Source organism: Zootoca vivipara, chromosome 4, assembly GCF_965207765.1.
Source record: "Zootoca vivipara chromosome 4, rZooViv2.hap1.1, whole genome shotgun sequence".
In the NCBI taxonomy this organism is placed as follows: Eukaryota; Metazoa; Chordata; class Lepidosauria; order Squamata; family Lacertidae; genus Zootoca; species Zootoca vivipara.
Window position 1 is genome coordinate 36,576,903 of NC_142587.1, and position 20,460 is coordinate 36,597,362.

Here is a 20,460-nt window from a genome sequence, read left to right on the forward strand (position 1 = left end):
AGCAATATTCAACAAGAAAGCCTCCTCCTTGCGCTACGCCATAAATTGGTGCTCTGATTAAGTACCTAAGAATTAATCTGTATGCAAAATGGGCCTGCCTCTTGTTTCTTATCCTTCTTGACATTTTCATTACAACTATAAATACACAAGGTTTGGAGAAGAATCAATCCTACACTTGAGCCTTAGCCTCTAATGCAATCCAGTTTGTAAGCACTACCAAATATGCAGAAGCTTGGCTTGGCTTCTTTTTGAAAGACAATGTAGTGCAGGAGACAATCAAAGCAGTGTAATTTGCTAATTTGTTCACAATGGCCTTGATCTATTAGGTTTTCAAGTTCCCAGTGAATTTAACCGCTGTGGCATTAGGCACATTGTACCCTTGAGAGCACTGATGACAAGGCTTTTTGTTTATTTGCTTGCATTTGAAGACTTGTAGGGCTGATTGTTCAGCAAACTAAAGTGCACCAGGATTAGCTAGGAATGTGTGGCCCTACCCAAATAGGAATCTATTCTCAATCAGTTCTGTGCTATAATAAGCAAAAGCATTTGAGGTTTAACAAAGCTAAAAATGGATAAATTGGCTTAGCTTTAACATTAACAATACTGTATGTTCCTTTTGGAAGCCTTAATAATTTGAGTAATTTAAGGTATTTTAAAAATGGCCACCAGTTTTCATTCCATTTAAATGAAACACGGAATTAGTTTCACATTGTGGACTATTTCTGAATCTCATTTTGAAGTGACAAAAGTTTGGTTAAGCTACTGACCCTATTAGAATACAACACCAACCAATCTTACTTCAGAAAAAAAGGCTAATTCACAAGCTGGGTGGCAAGGTTTTTGTGTACATGGGTTTTTTTGTTTTTGTTTTCTTAAAGGGGATCACTATCAGCATAAAAGTGGTGGTTTTTCTAACTGTGGGAACTTTTCTGTCTAAGGTCAGGCAACTCACAAGGCCTCATAACCCATGGCAGAAGTATCAGGGGAAAAAAAGATAAATTAGATCTCATTAATAGGTCTGGTGCTTAAATAAATAATATGCACTGGGACCTTTTTCTATCTATGATTTGGCAACTGATAAAACAAAATGTCCACTTTATATTCTACAATTAAGTATAAAATTGAAATGCAGAATGGGTTAGAAACCAGCAACAAATAGAACTGCATATGTTTATAGTTTTAAAACAGCAGTTTTATGGTGCAAGAGAAGAATTTACTTCTAATTCTTCCGGGGTGGACGGGGGCTATTTTCCTTACCACACTTACCTCAAACTGAGTTCTGCTGAAGGCAGATAATCCGGCTGCCACAAACAAATATGTTTAAAATCGGGGTATTGTGTAACTTCAAAGTGTCTAGAATTATCCAGTTACAATATCCCCCAAAAATGTGGCAGAGAGAAACCAATACATGTATATGTACATACCTCTTCAATTGCCCATTTTAGGTGAACTGCTTAAAAATAAATAAGTCAATCATTGACGACAGGTGGTCACTATTTCAAAATGTAATGTCCAATGTGATGTTGATGTCACATTAGGCATTACATTTTGAGGGACTCAAAATGGTGGCTACCTGTCACCAACAGTCTGGAACTAATGTCCCTCTGGGCTTAATTTTAAAGTGCCACTGCTGGGACGTGGTAAGCTGTTGGCTGGGCTGGGAAAGCGTGTATTCATTTCAGAAATTTATACCCTGCGTTTCACCAAATGTCTCAAAACAGTTTTCCAGGAGCAGGGGAGTGTTGTTCACAGGGACTGCTACACTTTTCTAAGGAGAAACCATGGCACGTGCTAGCAGAGCACCAATTTATTTTACCAGTAAACAGGATTGTGTTGAATAAGCGGTCATTTGTGCAATCTTATCTTTTTTCCTCCTTAGCTTCTGGAAAACATTTCCTGCAGTTTTCTGACATATTCCTCCTTCAACTCTGATATGCTGGGGCGTGCCTCAGAGGTGACATGGATGGAACAGTGTGGTATTTTAATCCATTCAAAAACGATTGTTTGTTTGCAGTAGGATGAGCCAGAGCTTACGCTGAAGCACAATCAACCATCAATCACTTTAAAACATTAACTGCACTGGCATCCTAAAAGATAAACATCCTACCAAGCCGAGTGTAATCCTAGAAGTCCTCCGATGAAGAACTAACTTCTCACATATAAAGGTAAAGGTAAAGGGACCCCTGACCATTAGGTCCAGTCGTGACCGACTCTGGGGTTGTGCGCTCATCTCGCATTATTGGCCGAGGGAGCCGGCGTATAGCTTCCAGGTCATGTGGCCAGCATGACAAAGCCGCTTCTGGCAAACCAGAGCAGCACATGGAAACGCCGTTTACCTTCCCGCTGTAGCGGTCCCTATTTATCTACTTGCATTTTGACGTGCTTTCGAACTGCTAGGTTGGCAGGAGCTGGGACCGAGCAACGGGAGCTCACCCCGTCACAGGGATTCGAACCGCCGACCTTCTGATCAGCAAGCCCTAGGCTCAGTGGTTTAACCACAGCGCCTCCGATGAAGAACTAACTTCTCACATATATTGCACTATTAATAACAGGATGCAACATGGGAGTTATGGATCTGCATTCACGATACTTAAAGGGAGCTAATTCCGTCAGAAATTCTGGAGAGCTACATGACTGAGTATGTTCAAGAGAAGGCAATCCCTCAGGGATCCTGTGCCGCATTTGTTTATGACTTTAAAGTTTGCTACTTGTCCTTTGAACTGGGTTCAGAAATGGACTGGAAGCCAGTGCATATGGCAAAGCAGTGATGCAACATGTTACTCTTTAGAAGAAAGCAGCCAGTTAGGGTGAACTCCACAACCGCTGACTGCCACCAAAAGTCTCCTGACAATTTATGTACAGTGGTACCTTGGTTTACGAACTTAATCCGTTCCGGAAGTCCGTTCTTAAACTGAAACTGTCCTTAAACCGAGGCGCGCTTTCCCTAATGAGGCCTCCCGCTGCTCGTGCCCTTCCTCCATTTGGATTCTGTTCTTAGACTGATTTAAAGTTCGCAAACCGGGACACTACTTCCGGTTTTGCAGAGTTCGTAAACTGGATAGTTCATAAACAGGGCTGTTCTTAAACCGAGGTACCACTGTAGTCTGATTGAAGTGGAACTCTAATAATGAATAAGGAGTTTTAGCATTATAAGGCTAACAATAAGATTCTTGCTCTATCAGACCAAAGGTGCCCCCCCTTTCTATTTAGCCAAAGCACGCAGAGCTTGGGACCCAGCAATCTCTCAGACCTGAGCCTTCTAATGAAACATCTCATAGTAGAAGTCCTTTTAATGATACCATAATTGGCATTTTGGGGTTTGACTTAAAATCAGGAATGTGTTTTACAAACCAGGAGTCCACATATTATGTATGTTAAAAGGTAAAGGGACCCCTGATCATTAGGTCGAGTTGTTACCGACTCTGGGGTTGCGGCGCTCATCTCGCATTATTGGCTGAGGGAGCTGCCGTACAGCTTCCAGGTCATGTGGCCAGTATGACAAAGCTGCTTCTGGTTAACCAGAGCAGCTCACGGAAACGTCGTTTACCTTCCTGCTGTAGCAGTACCTATTTATCTACTTGCACTCTGACGTGCTTTCGAACTGCTAGGTGGGCAGGAGCTGGGACCGAGCAACGGGAGCTTACCCTGTCGCGGGGATTCGAACCGCCGACCTTCTGATCAGCAAGCCCTAGGCTCTGTGGTTTAACGCACAGCGCCACCCGTGTCCATTATGTATGTTATCATGGAATAAAACAGGATAAATGGAAATCCTTCTTAGAACAGTTAGCTACCATTGAAATGGAAATCAAAATTAATACTGTTTGACTATAAATTACTGTCAGAATGGACCAATATTGTTTCTTAATACACCACATTACAATTGAAAATCTAATTGAGCTTTGAAATTTAGGATGATTAAACATAGAGGGCTCATGTTAATGAATACATAAAGAATAACCCAATAACCTTGCTATTCAAGTTTTCACACACTTGGTTTTGGTAAGTGATGCATTAAAAGACAATGAAAAGCCAGAAGACAATGGCAGTCAGAACTGAAGTCACTGTGAAGCTCAAAAATAACTGAACAGATAAATCATCAGAAGAGAATATTAGTCACAGTTCCTCCTACTGAATCTCCTTTTCTTTTTAACTTTAAAGACCCTTCTGTTATATTAAAGTACTGTTAAAAATGAATTATAGGGGATTTGGTGTTGGGTGTGCAATCCATTTTTTCTTGACTGTGATTCTTACAAGTCAAAATTTCAAAGGAGTCATGGCTAAATGGACTTATGAACATTTGTCTCATAGTTTTAGAGCAATGTTTTCATATCAGCATTTTTCAACCATGAGAAATGAAGAAAAGAAGAAGCCTTTGAAAGTTAATCCTTGGAAAAAAAGAATGTATGAAGAAGTAAAATGTGCTAATTACACTCCCATCAAACTAATAATAATAATAATAATAATAATAATAATAATAATAATATTCATGCTGAATCAGACCAATGGTCCACCTAATCTTTCCCGGTACAAATATTTCACATTACTATGGCAGTTGCCTCCTCTTCCCCCAGGGCCAAAGACCCAAAGGGCTGAAGCAGAGATCAATATTTACCAGAAATGAAAGCCTATTTTTTTCAGGGATGCTTTAGTTGTGATTCCTGCATTGGACTAGATGACGCTCAGGGTACCTTCCAACAGTTCTATGAGCACTGTATTCTACAGAAATAAAAGGTCATAAACTCAGAGATTATTTAGGTGTGTTTCGAGGAATATCATGCATCAGGTCTTTATTTATAAGCTTACCTTGCTTTATTGCAAACTTATACAGTACCAGGACAGCTATCTTATTTGTCCATTTAGCCATGCAATAGCTCTCTAAGCTCTCCAAGGCATTTCCCATCACCTGGCACCTGCTCCTTCTATGGTTTTGAACTTAGGGCTTTCTGCATGCCAAGCATTTGCTCTTAGCCCTTATATTTCTTTTCCTTTCTTATCAGGGAGGGGAGAACAACAGACCAAGTGTCCCTATTGTCTAGGGACATCCCTGATTTAAAGAAGCTGTCCCAGATTCCAATTTGATCCTGAAATGTCCCACTTTTCCTTACGGTGCCCCTATTTTCACTGGACAAATGTTGGAGGATATGGAGTTATCCAACCCCTGAGCCGTCTGAGGGCAATCCTGTATAGTGATTTTTTTAAAAAAAAAGTTTAATGTTTTATTATGTTTTTATGTATGTTGGAAGCTTCCCTGAGTGGCTGGGGCAACCCAGTAAGATGTGTGGGGTATAAATAGTAAAACTATCATTATGGACGTCCCTCTTTTTGTTGGAGAAATGTTGGAGTGTATGGAACAGCAACCTTGTGTTAGGCCCTAGATCAGGCATCCCCAAACTGTGGCCCTCCAGATGTTTTGGCCTACAACTCCCATGATCCCTAGCTCAGTGTTTCTCAACTGGTGTTCCGTGGCACAGTAGTGTGCCGCGAGACACCGGCTGGTGTGCCATGACGTGCGGCGAGGAAAAGGGCACTTTGCATTGCTGACGGACTTCCGGCGAGGCAAGATGGCGCGCGGCACGGCAGCGCGAAGCTCCTGAGAGCGACCAGCGTGCCCGTGCCGCCAGCCTAGCCTCCGGACCGCCGGAACCGCCGCCGGTACGCGGGCACCAAGTGAGCCGGGCGGATCAAGCGGGGAGCCGCTAAAGCTCCCCAGCGAGCCCGCCTGCGGCCGGGAAGAGCTCCGAAGCCCGGGACCTCCCACCACACGACGGCCCTGCCTCGTTGCCGCAGCCGTCGCCACCCCAGCCGCCCCAGGAGAAGAGGAAAAGGAGGGAGGCCCCCCCAGGTGAGGGGAAAAGGGAAAGATAGGGAGGAGAGGGCCCCTCGCCACCCCCCAACCCAGGTGAGAGCGCCTGGTGGGTCCGCCTGGCTACCGCGCAGTTCTTCAGTGGCATGCTTTACGTCTCCCCTCCAAACTAAACTAAATATAGGGCGGCACAGAGTTGGTGTGCCGCGGGATTTTTTTTCATAGAACAAGTGTGCCGTGGCCCAAAAAAGGTTGAGAAACACTGCCCTAGCTAACAGGACCAGTGGTCGGGGACGATGGGAATTGTAGTCCAAAACATCTGGAGGGCCGAAGTTTGGGGATGCCTGCCCTAGATTCTCTAGGCTTTGTTGTGTCCCTGATGCCACAGGGACTTAACTCCTGAGTAAATCAAATTATTCTAAATCATTCAACATGACAACAAGTCATGCTACCAAACTGAATCATTTACTGTGGGGACTTCTGTGGCGAATGAGGAAGAGAGAACAGTTGCCTGCCTAGTGCTACCTAATGAACTGACAACAGAGGCTATATATGAATCCGATAGACTTTGTGGCTCACAGCTCACTCTTAGCCACTGCACTGTATTTTTTTAAAATATATTTTTATTAATTTTCCAATTAAAACCAATTATATCACATTCATTATTTCAAATTATACACATATATATATCAATCAAACCGAATGTTATGCCAAATCGTCTAGATAATTTTTTATTTGGGTTCCCATGCTTCAAGAAATTGGGGATTCCTCGCAACCGTCCACTGCCGTCTTTTTTCTAAAGTTCAAATCGTCCTCCAAGTTCATAATAATCCAGATCTTCCCCTTACAGTCACATAAATGTTTTCCACTTTCAACTGATTGTTTCCCAGCTGCTGAGATAAATATCAAACAAAGTTTCACAGATGTTCTTTCTCCTGTGTGGGTTAATCAGTCCAGCCTCCCCATAAATCTTCTTGGTCTGGAGCTCCCTGTTGCGTCGACTCTCAACACGAAGCAGCGCCATCTTAAAAAAACTCAAATCACTTTCGTTTTCTCTCATAGCCATGAAGATTAACGATCTTTATAGAATTTACAGCTTTTCCAGGCAGAAGACCCAAACATCAAACCATAAACTCTTGGTAAATTAATGGATCTCCTTGCCCTATAGCTGAACTTAGCTTCAGGTCGCTGCTCCAATTCAAAGTGCGTCACAGCTCATAAATCCTCCGAACGCGTCCAGGACTCCTTCCGTCCGACTAGGGGGGGGGGCTTTTCTCATCGGCAACTCCACATCTTTAAAAAATATGCTCAGTAACAACAGTTTATAAAGTTCAACTCACACAGTCTTTTGCTTCTCTTTCACTCCAAACAAGCCAGGACATCGCGTCTGGGAAGGTACGAAGTAACTCATAAAAAAAACAACTCAATTCCCTTATCGCTCCGTCCCCATCAATCCTTCTTCCAGATGATATACAGCCTTTGACTCCTCTCCCTCAGCAGCATAAATTTCTCAGCAGTAAACAGCGCTTCTTCCCCTCCTTCTGAAGTATGTCCATAGTTTTAAGCCTAATTATCTTCTTTAACCATGGAAATCCCCGCCATGCAGATTAGCGTCCGGGAGTCCTGGCCCTCGTAAGTGCTTTTCAGCCCAAGCTCCCCCCACTCCATAAACAGTCGGAGTGGGTCTGGGGGCATCGCGGGCCAGCGGCCCCTCTCCGTAACCCCCGGAGAGGGTAGGGGGTTGCCATTTACTCCCCTAGCAACCGCCAAATTCCTTACGAAGGTCAGAGGGATGGAAAACAGGTCCGCCATTCCTGCCGGCGGAAACCGGAACCTAGCCACTGCACTGTAAACACACACACACACACACACACGAAGGAAGTTAAGAAATTTTAAGGATAAAAATTCATGCACAGTATACGAGGGCCTCTATTTTCTTCATTTCATGAATTTCTTATCTCTTCAGGCATCTTCAATTATTCATTCTCTATTGCTATAGTATGATTGAAACGCCGTCCTTTTGTACTTGTCCTTCCTCTCCTTTTATCTCTTTTAGGATGTGATTGGTTGAGTGTCAGGGTGGCAGCAGGGGTGAGATGGGGAAGGATTACAGATAAAGTTGCACAGCTAGATAAAATGCATAAACATAAGCTAAGCGGTTTAGGCCCCTATGTGCCTTAATAAATAAATAATTGGTTTAGTTCTACCAAACTATGGAATCTAAATTGCAATATGAGCAATTTTTTCAATATTCAGTTATGCTACACAAGCCCAGTCCACATTCCGATGATTTATTTATTTATTTATTTGCTTTAGTCACCTATTTCAAAAAGTGGAGCAAGTGTCAACTACTATAAGACACACACAAAAAGGGCTATAGGGGAAAATTCCCTTGGGATTTATCTGCTGGCCATCTTAACTCGCTCAATGTTTAAGCTAAGACTGTGAATCTAAAATAATAAATTCATGTCATCATATCTTCAGATCCTCATAAAAACGTTTTAAAAAATTGTGGTAGAGGGATATTCCCTATTACTGCAAAGCCTATTAAAGTAATAACTAACAGCTGCAAACCAGTACATGGATTTGAATGGAACCTCTATAGAATAAAGTTATAATTTAGATGCTCATAATTTAGATATTCATAGACTGTCACCCTATGCCCACTGAGAAGTAAATACCACTAAGTTCAAGGAGACGTATTCCCAAGTAAGGGTGCCTAAGACATGGCTTGAGGAGTTTTCCAGTGGTTTAAGTTGAAAGACTTTACTGTGGTTGTCATTTTTTTAAATATATTCTCTATATGTGATGAAGGAATTGAGGGGATGCTCATCAAATTTGCAGATGACTCCAGATGACCTTGACATATTAGAGAACAGGGCCCAAACTAAAATAAAAAATAAAATAAAATGAATTTAAATAGGGACAAATGTTTGGTTCTACACTTTGGCAGCCATTCTGAATTGCCAGAAGTATATGTGTGAAAAGGATCTAGGGGTCTTATTGACTTCAAGCTTAACATGAGCCCATAGCGTGACGCAGCAGCAAAAAAAGTTTATGCTATTCTAGGCTGCACCATCAGAAGTACAGTGTTCTGATCAAGCAAAGTAATACTGGTAGTTCTACTCTATTCTGTCTTGGTCAGAGCACATCTGGAGTACTGCGTCCAGTTCTGCGCACCACAATTTAAGAAGGATATTGACAAGCTAGAACAGGGGTCCGGAAGAGGTCATTTCTGGTGCACTTCCGGGTCGGGGGAGGCCCATACGCATGCGCACAACGGATTTTCGGCGCTTTTTCCACCCTGGAAGCGCGCCACCGTGCCAGTAAGCACCCGTGCGCATGCGCACGGGCGCGCACTCCCCCGCCCGCTGGCCCGCACAGGCGTGCGCTCCCCTGTCCTCCGGCCCGCTGCGCGATCGGCGCGGTGGGAACTGGCCCAAACGCCGGTAAGTCTGGGGACCCCTGAGCTAGAATGTGTGCAGAGGAAAGTAATTAAGATGGTCAAGGGTCTGGAAACCAAGCCTTATGAGGAACAGTTGAGGTACGATAGCCCTTTAGATATTAGAAGATGGTTGTCACATGGTGCAAAGCTGGTTTTCTCCTGCTCCAGAGGGTAGGACTCGATCCGATGGATTCAAGTTACAAGAAAGTAGATTCAAGTATCAGAAAGAACGTTCTGACAGTAAGAGCTGTTCAACAATAGAACAGACTCCCACGAGAGGTGGTGGACTCTCCTTCCCTGGAGGTTTTTAAGCAGGAGTCAGCAAACTTTTTCAGCAGGGGGGGGGCGGTCCACTGTCCCTCAGACCTTGTGGGGGGGCGGACTCTATTTTGAAGGGGGGAAAATGAACGAATTCCTATACCCCACAAATAACCAAGAGATGCATTTTAAATAAAAGCACACATTCTACTCATGTTACAGGTAGGTAGCCGTGTTGGTCTGCCATAGTCGAAACAAAATAAAAAAAATCCTTCCAGTAGCACCTTAGAGACCAACTAAGTTTGTTATTGGTATGAGCTTTCATGTGCGTATCTGAAGAAGTGTGCATGCACACAAAAGCTCATACCAATCACAAACTTAGTTGGTCTCTAAGGTGCTACTGGAAGGATTTTTTTTATTCTACTCATGATTCAACTCTAACTAGCATCTCCTTGGAAGGTGGCCACAAGAGTTGTTATGATTGAGGATTAAATAAAACATGCAATTGAAGCATACAAGACATTTTGCTGCACACCAGCCTTATTTCTGTCTCATGCCTCTTCTTCCTAAAGAATGAATAAATCTGAGAAGAAATTATTTTACTACATGAATTAACATTTATTTGGATAGCCAAATAATTATTTGGATAACTATTATTTGGATAACTGGCTTTGAATAACACATTAATTTAATTATCTCAAGGATAAAATAAGGCACATGACATGCTATGTATATATTCCCAGAATCTCAGGACATCTGTTAGACATATCTGGCATAATTAAAATCTTACTTATTTAAAAGAGGGTACTGCTAAGCAACGTTCGCAATTAATATATGGAATGTATATGGCACATGGAGAGATTACTTTCACGAGTTTCAGCACTACACCTATAAAAAGTAGCATTTTCTTTGCAGATCACTATGACTTCCAAGGCCATTTTTCTCTTTAAATCATAGATTTGGCAAGAGCTGAAGTTGGTTCAGGATTTCCAGTATTGTAAACCTAACCATTAAAGGTGAAAATGCATTATCCTTTTGGTACTCATTTCCAGATTTTCACAATGACTATTACATTCACCGTTAAACTCAGCGTGGCATGCATGCTTCAGTTAGACAAGTGCACAAGAACTCTTAATTAAACGGTTTCATTTTTGCCACAAAAGGAGCTAGATTGTAATGGCATCTTTTGTCCAGTGGTTAATGAAGTATGAAATATTGTTTAAATAATTAGCAACACTGCTGGGAGAGAATGCAAGTAATTAGCATAGCTTGACACCCAAAGCTGCTCATCAAGAGGCACCAGTTGCTATGTGGTTAGGATGTGGGAGACACAGTTTTTGGCAATTTCTGAAGACAAATGCACTATTTAAATGTGTGGGGTGGTTTAAAGGGAATTGATTACATTTTCAGAAACTCACTCCACACTACACAACACAATCCTAAGCATTTTTTTACTCAGGAGTAGCTTGCCGTGTACGCGATAGGGTTTACTGTAATAACTAAATTCAAGATTGCAATCAGAAACTTTCACGTGCTGTTTTTTTCCTTGCAGTCAAAATATATATAAAAGAATTGTTGAAAATGACTTCTAAATTGGCTTAAAATTTAATGGTACTTTCTACTTTAATGTCACCCCAACGATGCATAAACAAACACAACATTTGCTAACTTGTACATAGGCAGCCATCTCTAAACGACACACAGGTGGCAATTTCTAGAGGGGTAGCCATGTTAAGATGAGCTTAAATGAAACGTTATTCACAAAATTAAAAATTGCATGCATTGGTTTTTAAAAATACATCGCGGGAATGGGGCCCCTGATGGGAATCAGAATCCTAGCTGTGGGTTGGGGCTCTATTCGCCGCCTCCTGTGATCCTGCCCTGAATTGAGCTCTCTATGTCTGCTATTTGCATGGGGGCTGGGGGGGGGGGAGTTATACCAATGGAAACTACTGTTCCAATGAAAGTATGATTCCTCTATCTATATAAGGCCCACAGCAGGGGATGAAGGTTTCAACATCACACCCTCCCTAACAACAATAATAAAATCCACAAAAGGTTGCGTCATAATACATCTGATAAGTCTTCAACATGCTACACGACTCCATGACATAAAAGGTAATTATTATAAGAGAAGCCATGAGTATTCATACTCATGATGTTGCTAAGGTGGTTTTAAGATCACGTCACATCATTGTACTTTCAATATTATTTTAGGTGGTATTTTAACGCTAACCATGGTTAGAATGGAACTATGAATGTATAATCCAGAAAGCAACGGTCACAGGTGCATGCTGAAACAAATAGCAGACATATTCTGAATTACACCAGTAAATATTTAAGATGCTATTGTTAAAAATGTGCTGTTACTTATTTATTTTAAAAACAAAATGTTAAAAATGAAATGTGTACAGAGAGATATGTGCTGGTATGATATGTCTGTCTGATCCAGTAGGTCCAGAACACCTGGTGGAAAGGCCATGGAATTCTGCGCATGAAATCAATGGGATCATTTAAGAGGTTATGGGAAGGCTGCGCAGCTTTGAATTGGAATGGCGGTCCTACTTCAATATTACCTTCTCTTCAACTTGACTATATTTACTCAAATGCATTTAATCTCTCTCTCTGTCCATAAAAAAAGACTAGAGTTGCTAGCAAAAAACAATGAAACCCAAACAAGATCAATACACAATGTACCAAGACCTCCCCCAGCCATAAAAGTAGCAGAATCAAGAAGCTTCTAACGCAGGCAATAAAAGATCAAAGTAGTGAGAACTATGCAGTTGTTCCCATTGAGTTTGCACAGAACAAGCCATAGGACTACACCGTAAACGGAAACAAGTCCTGCTATTCTCTAAAGTGGGTAAGGGAACCTTTGGGCCTCTAAATGTTGCTCGTGTACAACTCTATAATCACCCTTGAGACCATCAGCCATTGTGGGCTGGGGTTGATGGGTGTTGGAGCCCAACATCACCTTGAGGGCTACAGGATTCCCATCTTTACTCTAAAGGTTAAGTGTGGAAGGCATCTTCTAAAAGAAAACAAACCATAACTCTGCAGTTCAAAGCAAGCGGAGATTAAATAAGTGCGTATGCACATTTTGCGAATATGTATTAAAACAGCTTTCCCTCTCCCAAGGAAATTTTTACAACCTCACATTTTTAACATGATACAGCAGATGACTTCTTGGTAAAATTGTTAAATTAACAAAAATGAAGCAATATTTTTGAAGTAGTATCTTCCAATAAACCCAGTTGTTCGCCAGAAAACCTCTGTTAGACATAAACAGAGTTCCAAAATATAGTAGGCTACTCTCTCCTTTGCTTTCAACTCATGAGCTGTCTGCTGTAATTTTCTATAAGCAATTTCTCTAAAGGAATCTGTGAGGGGGCTTTCGCTTCTTCCATCTCCTTCCTCTAGTCTGCTGCTCTGCATCCTTTGTGGCAGCTAAAAGAACATGGCTTACACAAATATGACACACCTCTCTCCATAGCTGCTATCTGGATTCCTTAAATCAGCCCCATGTTAAATCTGGAGAAACAGAATACTAACAACATTTTAGAAGAGAGCCCAAAGAATATCAGGCAGCCTGGTCAGGCGATATAAGATGCAATTTGCAGTATAGATGTATAGAGTCCATAAAAATGCTTTTTTCAAAAATCGCTTTTATGTGTTGTGCATGTGTGACTGAAAGCCAATAGCACAAATTTGTAAGTCATTTTGTCTGATTAGATGAATATGTGCCTTCTTTGAAGACAATACATATAAAAATGTTATTTTGTGTGTGTAACAGAGAAGCAAACAGAGAAAAACAACAGGATTAAACACAATAATTCTTCATTTAGGCTGAAAATTCTAAATAAACTTGCTACAGAATAAGCCACACTGTACACAGTGGGACTTGCTTCCAAGTACACATACACAGGAATGTGTAAAGATCTAACAGTTATTTTAAAAATCTTGAGCTCATGGTTGTGATCCTGAGGCTTAGAAGTGTGCACAAAGTTCTGCAAAATCTTGTTCTCCCATGCAACAAATGGAGCTCCTGGAGCTCCGGGGTATGCCAAACACACCCCATCATATCCCTGTACACAATCCATGCAGTAAAATTGTCACTGAAAGAAGTTGAGATATGTGCATAAATATACTGATTTTTCTGCATTGGCTTAGCAGTTTCCTAATGCAAAACCGATCTATTTCACATTCAAAAATCTGCATCTAATTCAAAAATATATATTTTGCACAGTGACCAGCGCCTGCAGGTGTCTGCACATGAGTGTACTATATGAATTGTAAATGACACACTTGCATATATCAGTGACACAACAAACGAGGTGAGAATATATCATTTCAGGACGCCACACTCGTTAGTGCAAACAAATAAAGCATTAAGATAAAACTAACCTTTAATTTGTCATAGCGTTCACTGAGAGCTGCCACCTGGTGATCACGATGCCTCCCAACCAGTTTACACAAGGCACAGATTAACTGGTCATCAGTCACACAATACATGTTAACTTTCTCATCCTCGTGCTCCAGACACATTAATCCTCTGATATGAGAGTCGGGAATAGGTTCAATCAAACGGTGGCCAGTAAATGGCTTCTTGTTTGGGTGAGTTGCTTTTAAGCACTCCTCACAGTAGGAAACCTCACACGTTACACATGTCTTTACTGCTTCCTGAGCAGGATCCTGGTCACAGAACTGGCAGAGAACTTTTTCACTGGAGGACATGCTGTTGCTATCGAAAGCTCGCTCTCGGCGAGTTTCACTTGGAGAATTGGGCCCGCTCACCGAAGCTTTCTGAAACCTGTCGATGATGTTCTGCAGCGTGACGTTGCGCTTGAGCCCGTCTAGACCACGTTGATTAAGGGTGATGACATAACGACAAGTAGGGCACTGGAAGGCGGTGATAGATTCCACTGATTCGTTGGTGGCACAGTGGGAGACCAAGATGCGATGCGCACAATTGAAGCAGAGGCTGTGAGCGCAAGGCAGCAGCAGCGGATCCTCAAACAGCTCCAGACAGATAGGGCAGGTCAGTTCCGACTCCAGTGTTTCCATCTTCAGGCAAAGCTCTCCTGTGTCATCAGCAAAATCCAGGGAAGCTGATCAGCTATCTGAAAGCACAACATAAAATTTGATTAGGCGAGACAGAGCAGAGGGGTCAGCCATGGGGGGTTGCCAACTTTCACCACTTTCCTGACCACCTCTCCAGACTGGAACGCTACACAACGTTTGGAATCTGCCTATGCACCAGTAATCAAGGTACTTAAAATTCTATTTCCCTTTTGTGTTTCCCTCATCCTCAAGTGTTTTTTTTTTAACTACCCATTCTCTCTCTCTCTCTCTCTCTCTCTCTCTCTCTCTCTCTCTCTCTCTCTCTCTCTCTCTCTCTCTCTCTCTCTCTCTCTCTCTCTCTCCAGAAGAGACAAAGAGCAAGAGCAGATGTTAGGAATGCTTTCATATTAGTGTTACTTAAAAACAAACCAACCAGTAACAGTGTTTTAAAATACACATATCCATCACAGTGCTGTTGCAAAAGCTTTTCACAGTTACACTATATAATGAGTTACCATGTCTTAATGCGTGTTAACTTTTAAGATCAACAGTGGTAGCAGAGAACATCTGATTTAACACCCAAATTTCCTTGCTGTTTCTCAACATTAACACAATCTCATTTTGAGGATTCCAGGTTTTGTTTACATTTGCAATAGAGCACTTGGACATCTGCAGTATGTGTGTGTGTGTGTGTGTGTGTGTGTGTGTGTGTGTGTGTGTGTATTGTATGTGTCTAACTATATGAAAGGTTATCTGTGATTAAATGAACAGCAAATACATAAATATATACAAATTATAAGAGCAAATACAGTGTAAAATACCTCAAAGTCATATGCAGTGAGGTGTGCATAGATTGCTTTGATAGCCACAACAATCAGAATGTTCAACAAGAAAGAAAGAAAGAAATTTAGAACAGGAAGTAGTGCTTCTGTGCTACTTGTCAAAAATTTGGTGGGGGTGACACAGTATTTGCTGAATTGAGAATAGATGGAATTCAAACATCCTGTTCTCTCTTTTTGTTTTTATTATAATATGTGAAGGTGTCAGGCATTTCTGTTGTTTTAAGCCACGAGGGTCAAAAGCTGTTCTACTGTACAAATATTCGTTTTAATAGCCTTGGAGCTTAGCTGGAAATGCAGCACACAATTCGATGATGACTTGTTTTCAGTGTGGGATTCAAGAACAGCCAGCAGCTCCCCCCTCCTTCCCTGCCCAAAGAAATCAACCCTAAAAATGACCGAAACTTCATTTTGTTTCCTCTTTGACTAATCATGTTGCATGGAATGATTTTGAAAGAGTCGCTCTATGTGGCGCTCCTTCCCTCAGCTCTTGTCAAGGCCCTATCACTGTTATAAGCAGACAGGTCAATGAAGCAGAAGCAAAAGCTATGCTTCACACTCACCGAAATGTACCTCTTCACAGTACAATCTATTTAAGCTTTGTTGCTCATAACCGAGGAGAGCTTCTGATGGCCCAGCTGCACATACCATGCACACTGTAAAGTCGTTGTTCCGTTGTGTTAACTCTCTGCCTCCCCTCCCTTTCACCTCCCCGCCTGCCCCCCAAATTCACATAGAAATCTTGGTTCATTAAGGGTGAATGGAGCCTTATGCTCATTAGCAAGCTTGGGAACCAAATCTCTTTGAACCTTCTGCCATTTCCCCACAATTAAACCAGGGGCTGCAGTTACGACAGGAAGGCGATGTATAACCTCAGCCCAAACCATAATAGCACAGAAAAGTTCAACAAATGGAGGTGAAGTTCAAGTCAACCTCTAATTCTTATTCATACTTGCTTTGTGGCGAGGGGAGAAAAACATTTGTCCCACAGAGACTGAGAACAATGTACCATTTGGTTTCACACTTATTTGCCAAAAAATCTGTGGAACTTTAAGAACTCGCCAACCCAATCACAAATAAGAGTTTGCTTGGTTCCCCCCCCCCCCCAGCATCCACTATATAATAGGATAGACCAAAATGGATTAGATCACCGTTAACACAGTGATTTTGCAGCCACCCCTGGTAATGGAAGAAGAAGGGTAACAGTTTTTGTTGATTCAAGTCCCATGTATACCCAGTGGAAGTTGGTATTGGAGGTTGCAGTGGGAATGGACAAAAATGGCCTCTCTTCTGTCCATCTGTTGGATGAAAAACCTTGTTTCCATAAGTGCCAGGCCACCAATTGGATTCCACCACCAACACGGTATGTAGTTGGGTAAACATTGTTCTCAGTTGTCTAAAAGGAGTCCATAGCATGATGTCCCCTCATAGCAATTTTTGTAATTTGTTTGAAGTTTGGTGTGATAAGAGATCACCAAACACTGCCACCAAAGCCTACAAAGGTACACAACAATAGAAAGCAATCATCACCTGGCTCTTCCCTAAGGAAGGACCACACTTTAGGTTTCAGCTGAGAAACTGCCACTATCCATTTGCTTTACAGACAAATACTGAGGGCAAAGGACAGAGCATCACATTCATGGGCTTTTCCCCCTCTTAAAAGGTGCATTTTTGTGATAGAAAGAAGTTCTTACAGGAAGTCAGGCAAATTTCGGTTGACACTCCATTACAGAAAATCGCATTACACATTATTCTGAGCTGGTGATTTTAAAACTCCAGTTCAGACTAGGATGTCTGATGTGCAAAAAACCAGCAGAACCAGCAATCTACAAATACAACCAGGGTTAAGGACCTGTGTCTTATGACACACATTCCAAGAACCAATTTTTATCTAATCCCTTTACCCACTTTGGTTAAAGACAAAACGTGTATGGAATTCAGAAAATAACTGAAAGACAGGAATGACCAATAGGAGCAACCTCATCATCAGTAGGTAACATCATCAGCAGCCCCCCCCCCCCGGCTTAGAATGTCTACAATTAAATTATTTCCCACAATGCCATGGGACAATGGAAACATTGTGGAAAATGATAAACGGCGGCTTCAAGTGACTTGGTGCTTACTTCAGTACATCTGCTGGTTCTCCTGTCCACCAGATAAACCAGCTGGGTCCATCAACATAGCAGAGGGCCACTAACAGCAACACAGAGAAGTCTCTCTTGCTAGGAGAGGACCTGTAATTAAATATTCCTCCTGGCATCAAGTAGCAGAAGGTTTTCATGATTTCATTCCTACCCTAGTGCACTTAATGCTGCACCATTTATCGGAAGAGCAGTGCTGGTATAGCTCAGTCAGTACAGCATGAGACTCTTCATATCAGGGTTGGGGGGCTTGAGCCCCACATTGGGCAAAAATATTCCGGTATTGCAGGGGGTTGGACTAGATAGATATACCCTCATGGTCCTGTACAACTATACAATTCTATGGTTATCCTTCTATGACTTAATAAGAAGTTAGTAGCACAGATACACTGATTAAATAAATTTCTAGGTCAATTAGATCACTAATACCGGGACCCCCACCACAACTGAAGTCAAAAAGCTCAAGCAAACATACAGCACCAAAATTACTCCTGGTCTTACTAAATGCATTGGCCAGCATGATTGACTTAGAAGAAAAAAGATCAACGATGTTAAACACCAAAACATAGTGCTGTTTGTCAGTGTTTACATTATGACCATGTGTGAGGTCTGGGGCAATTGCTCTCCCCTAAAAAAACGACCTTGTGTCCAGACTGCAGCTGTGATTAAGACAGACAGACAGACATTTATTTAATAAAATTTATATATTATATAGGCATGGTTCATCAATCACAAAAACAATAACATAAACGGAAAACAACAAAGCATTAAAAAGAATCCATAAATTTTACAACTAACCCTTTTCTTTCTAAACCATTGATCCATCTAGCCCAGCCATGTCTACTTTGAATGGCACAATTCTCTTTCTCATCACCTGCTGCCTGGTTGCTGGGACATATCTAATGCTGGCATCATAGATTAGAAACCAAATTACTCAGAACTCAGATATTACAAAATCTGCATGGCAATGGGGAGATTCTGTTTAACAATTTTTTTAACTCAAATGCCTCCTGGCATGAGCAAGCATCTGTATAAACTATTGAACATATATCACATGTTTGAAGACATATACATGAAATAAAACATTAGGGCAGCGCTGCAAAGCATGCCAAGGCGCCAGAAATAAACACAAGTAATGTTTACGGACAAGTTTGCTAACCATAAAGTTGAACAGTATCGCCTATGACAGGTCTACATTTAAAACCTCTTCAAAGAAATATACCAACCAGCATACCCACCAGCAGATTTAGGCCCTACCTGTTTTTGCTGAAACATTGCTGTGAAATGATCGTGCAGATCCCCCCCTCAGTAGATTGTAAAAAGCCAAAGAGGCCTGTGGAAGCCTCTGCTAGCTACATGAATCCTGGACCTTTAGTGCGGCAACAGTGTACTTTGTGAGACAGCTGATACTGAAAGCACAACAGGAAAATCTACCCTACAATTCCAGGAAAGCCAGCTCCACCTAATCACCTCCGCCAGAGTTTAAGGACTAGAAAATGCCTCCGCAATTGGGTTGCCTTTTGTCACTGACACTAAAGCAAACTTTATCCTTTCTCTTTCAGCATTCAGCAGTTTGGAGTGAGAAAGCAGCGAGGATCCTATTCTCTCACAGTACGTCCATGTAACCCACCCCAACAATGATGGCTTGTAATAAGGGCATTGGGCTTTGCTGCCACATTATTTGAACAAGTGGAAGCTCAGCCTGCTGTGTAATTAATCCAGGGCTGAATAATGGATTTCAGTTCCCATGCCTGTAAGGGGAGACTGACCTGAACCAGCAAAACCTGTCACGCCACCAAGAGTTCAAAACTCGATTACTTTCTCATGGAAGATTGAGGCCTACTGGACAAATATCACACGGTCCAGTATTTGACTATTATATTTCTGCTAGTGTATATCTGAAATGTTCCTTGCGCAAGTTCATCAGCCAAATGGCACCACAGTAATAAACTGTAAATATTAAAAAATGACTTCTTTTCACAGTGGTGCCATTTAGGAAAGATGGAAGACTACATCTGACTCTCTTTTAGAAGCACTATAGTAAAGCAGAATATTCTTAAAATTACATTACCCTGTTTGTTGCATTTAATTTTGAATACTGTATATCCAGGAGTGGGCCTTTGAACTTTGCTGTGAACACACACACATACCAGTGAAACAGTGTCCCTTCATTTGCAAAAAGGAATGGCTAACCCATGACCCTTCAAATATTGCTGAACTACAATAATCATCCTTGATCATTGGCCATGTTATCTGAGGGGAGTTAGAATCCAACAACATATGAAGGACCACAGATTCCTTACCTCTAATATATGACAATGGGGTGTATGGGGTGTTAGGGGAGGGGCAGTACATCTGGTAGGGAGCACGTCATGCTCCTTCTGGCATAGTTTGTCCACCTTTGGCCCCCAACCATGCACACAGCTCTTACCTGTGGTTCCGAGAAGCTGTCGGCATGCAACAGCGGCCACAGCCCGAGAACAGCTTCTACTGGCCAACTAAACCAGGTGAGGGAAGCTGATCAGTCTCAGAACCCTGCATATGAGCAAGACCAATAGCGGGCCCAACAGTCAAAAAGGTGGTTACTGTGATGGGCAGGTGGGGCTCATCCATCTGGAAAGGTAGCCCATCCAAGAGAAGGAAAACTCTGATCCTATACCTCCACTGCCTTGTGGGACATCTCTGGGAGAAGAAAAGGCTAAGGAGAAAACCCTACAAAAATCCAGAGTGGAATCCTTAAGACAGTTGGATGGCGTTTTTTACACCTCCTTCCGGCAATTCCTGTAGTCAAGCTCTGCTTTCCTTTGGGGGCCAAGAGGGGTTTTTTTTTTATCATCTTTTTGTCATACACACTGCCCAGGCTTGTGCCCCAGGGAGATCTCTTCAGTGCTGCTAATGCAGTGGTTTAACTTC

At 42.0% G+C, this 20,460-nt stretch overlaps 1 protein-coding gene across 6 annotated transcripts in view; it reads right to left on the reverse strand.

The window, feature by feature from the left end:
• Positions 1-20,460, reverse strand: part of MID1 (midline 1) — a 205,073-nt gene that overhangs the window by 55,531 nt on the left and 129,082 nt on the right. For 5 of the 6 annotated variants that reach the window (XM_035114514.3, XM_035114515.3, XM_088667717.1 and 2 more), the window contains exon 2: positions 13,911-14,626. In XM_035114514.3, the coding sequence (XP_034970405.1) occupies positions 13,911-14,570 (660 nt within the window). In that variant the 5' untranslated portion in view covers positions 14,571-14,626. Of the gene's footprint in view, positions 1-13,910; positions 14,627-18,804; positions 18,959-20,460 lie in introns of those variants that run through there. The other variant, XM_035114513.3, reaches the window with a different exon arrangement.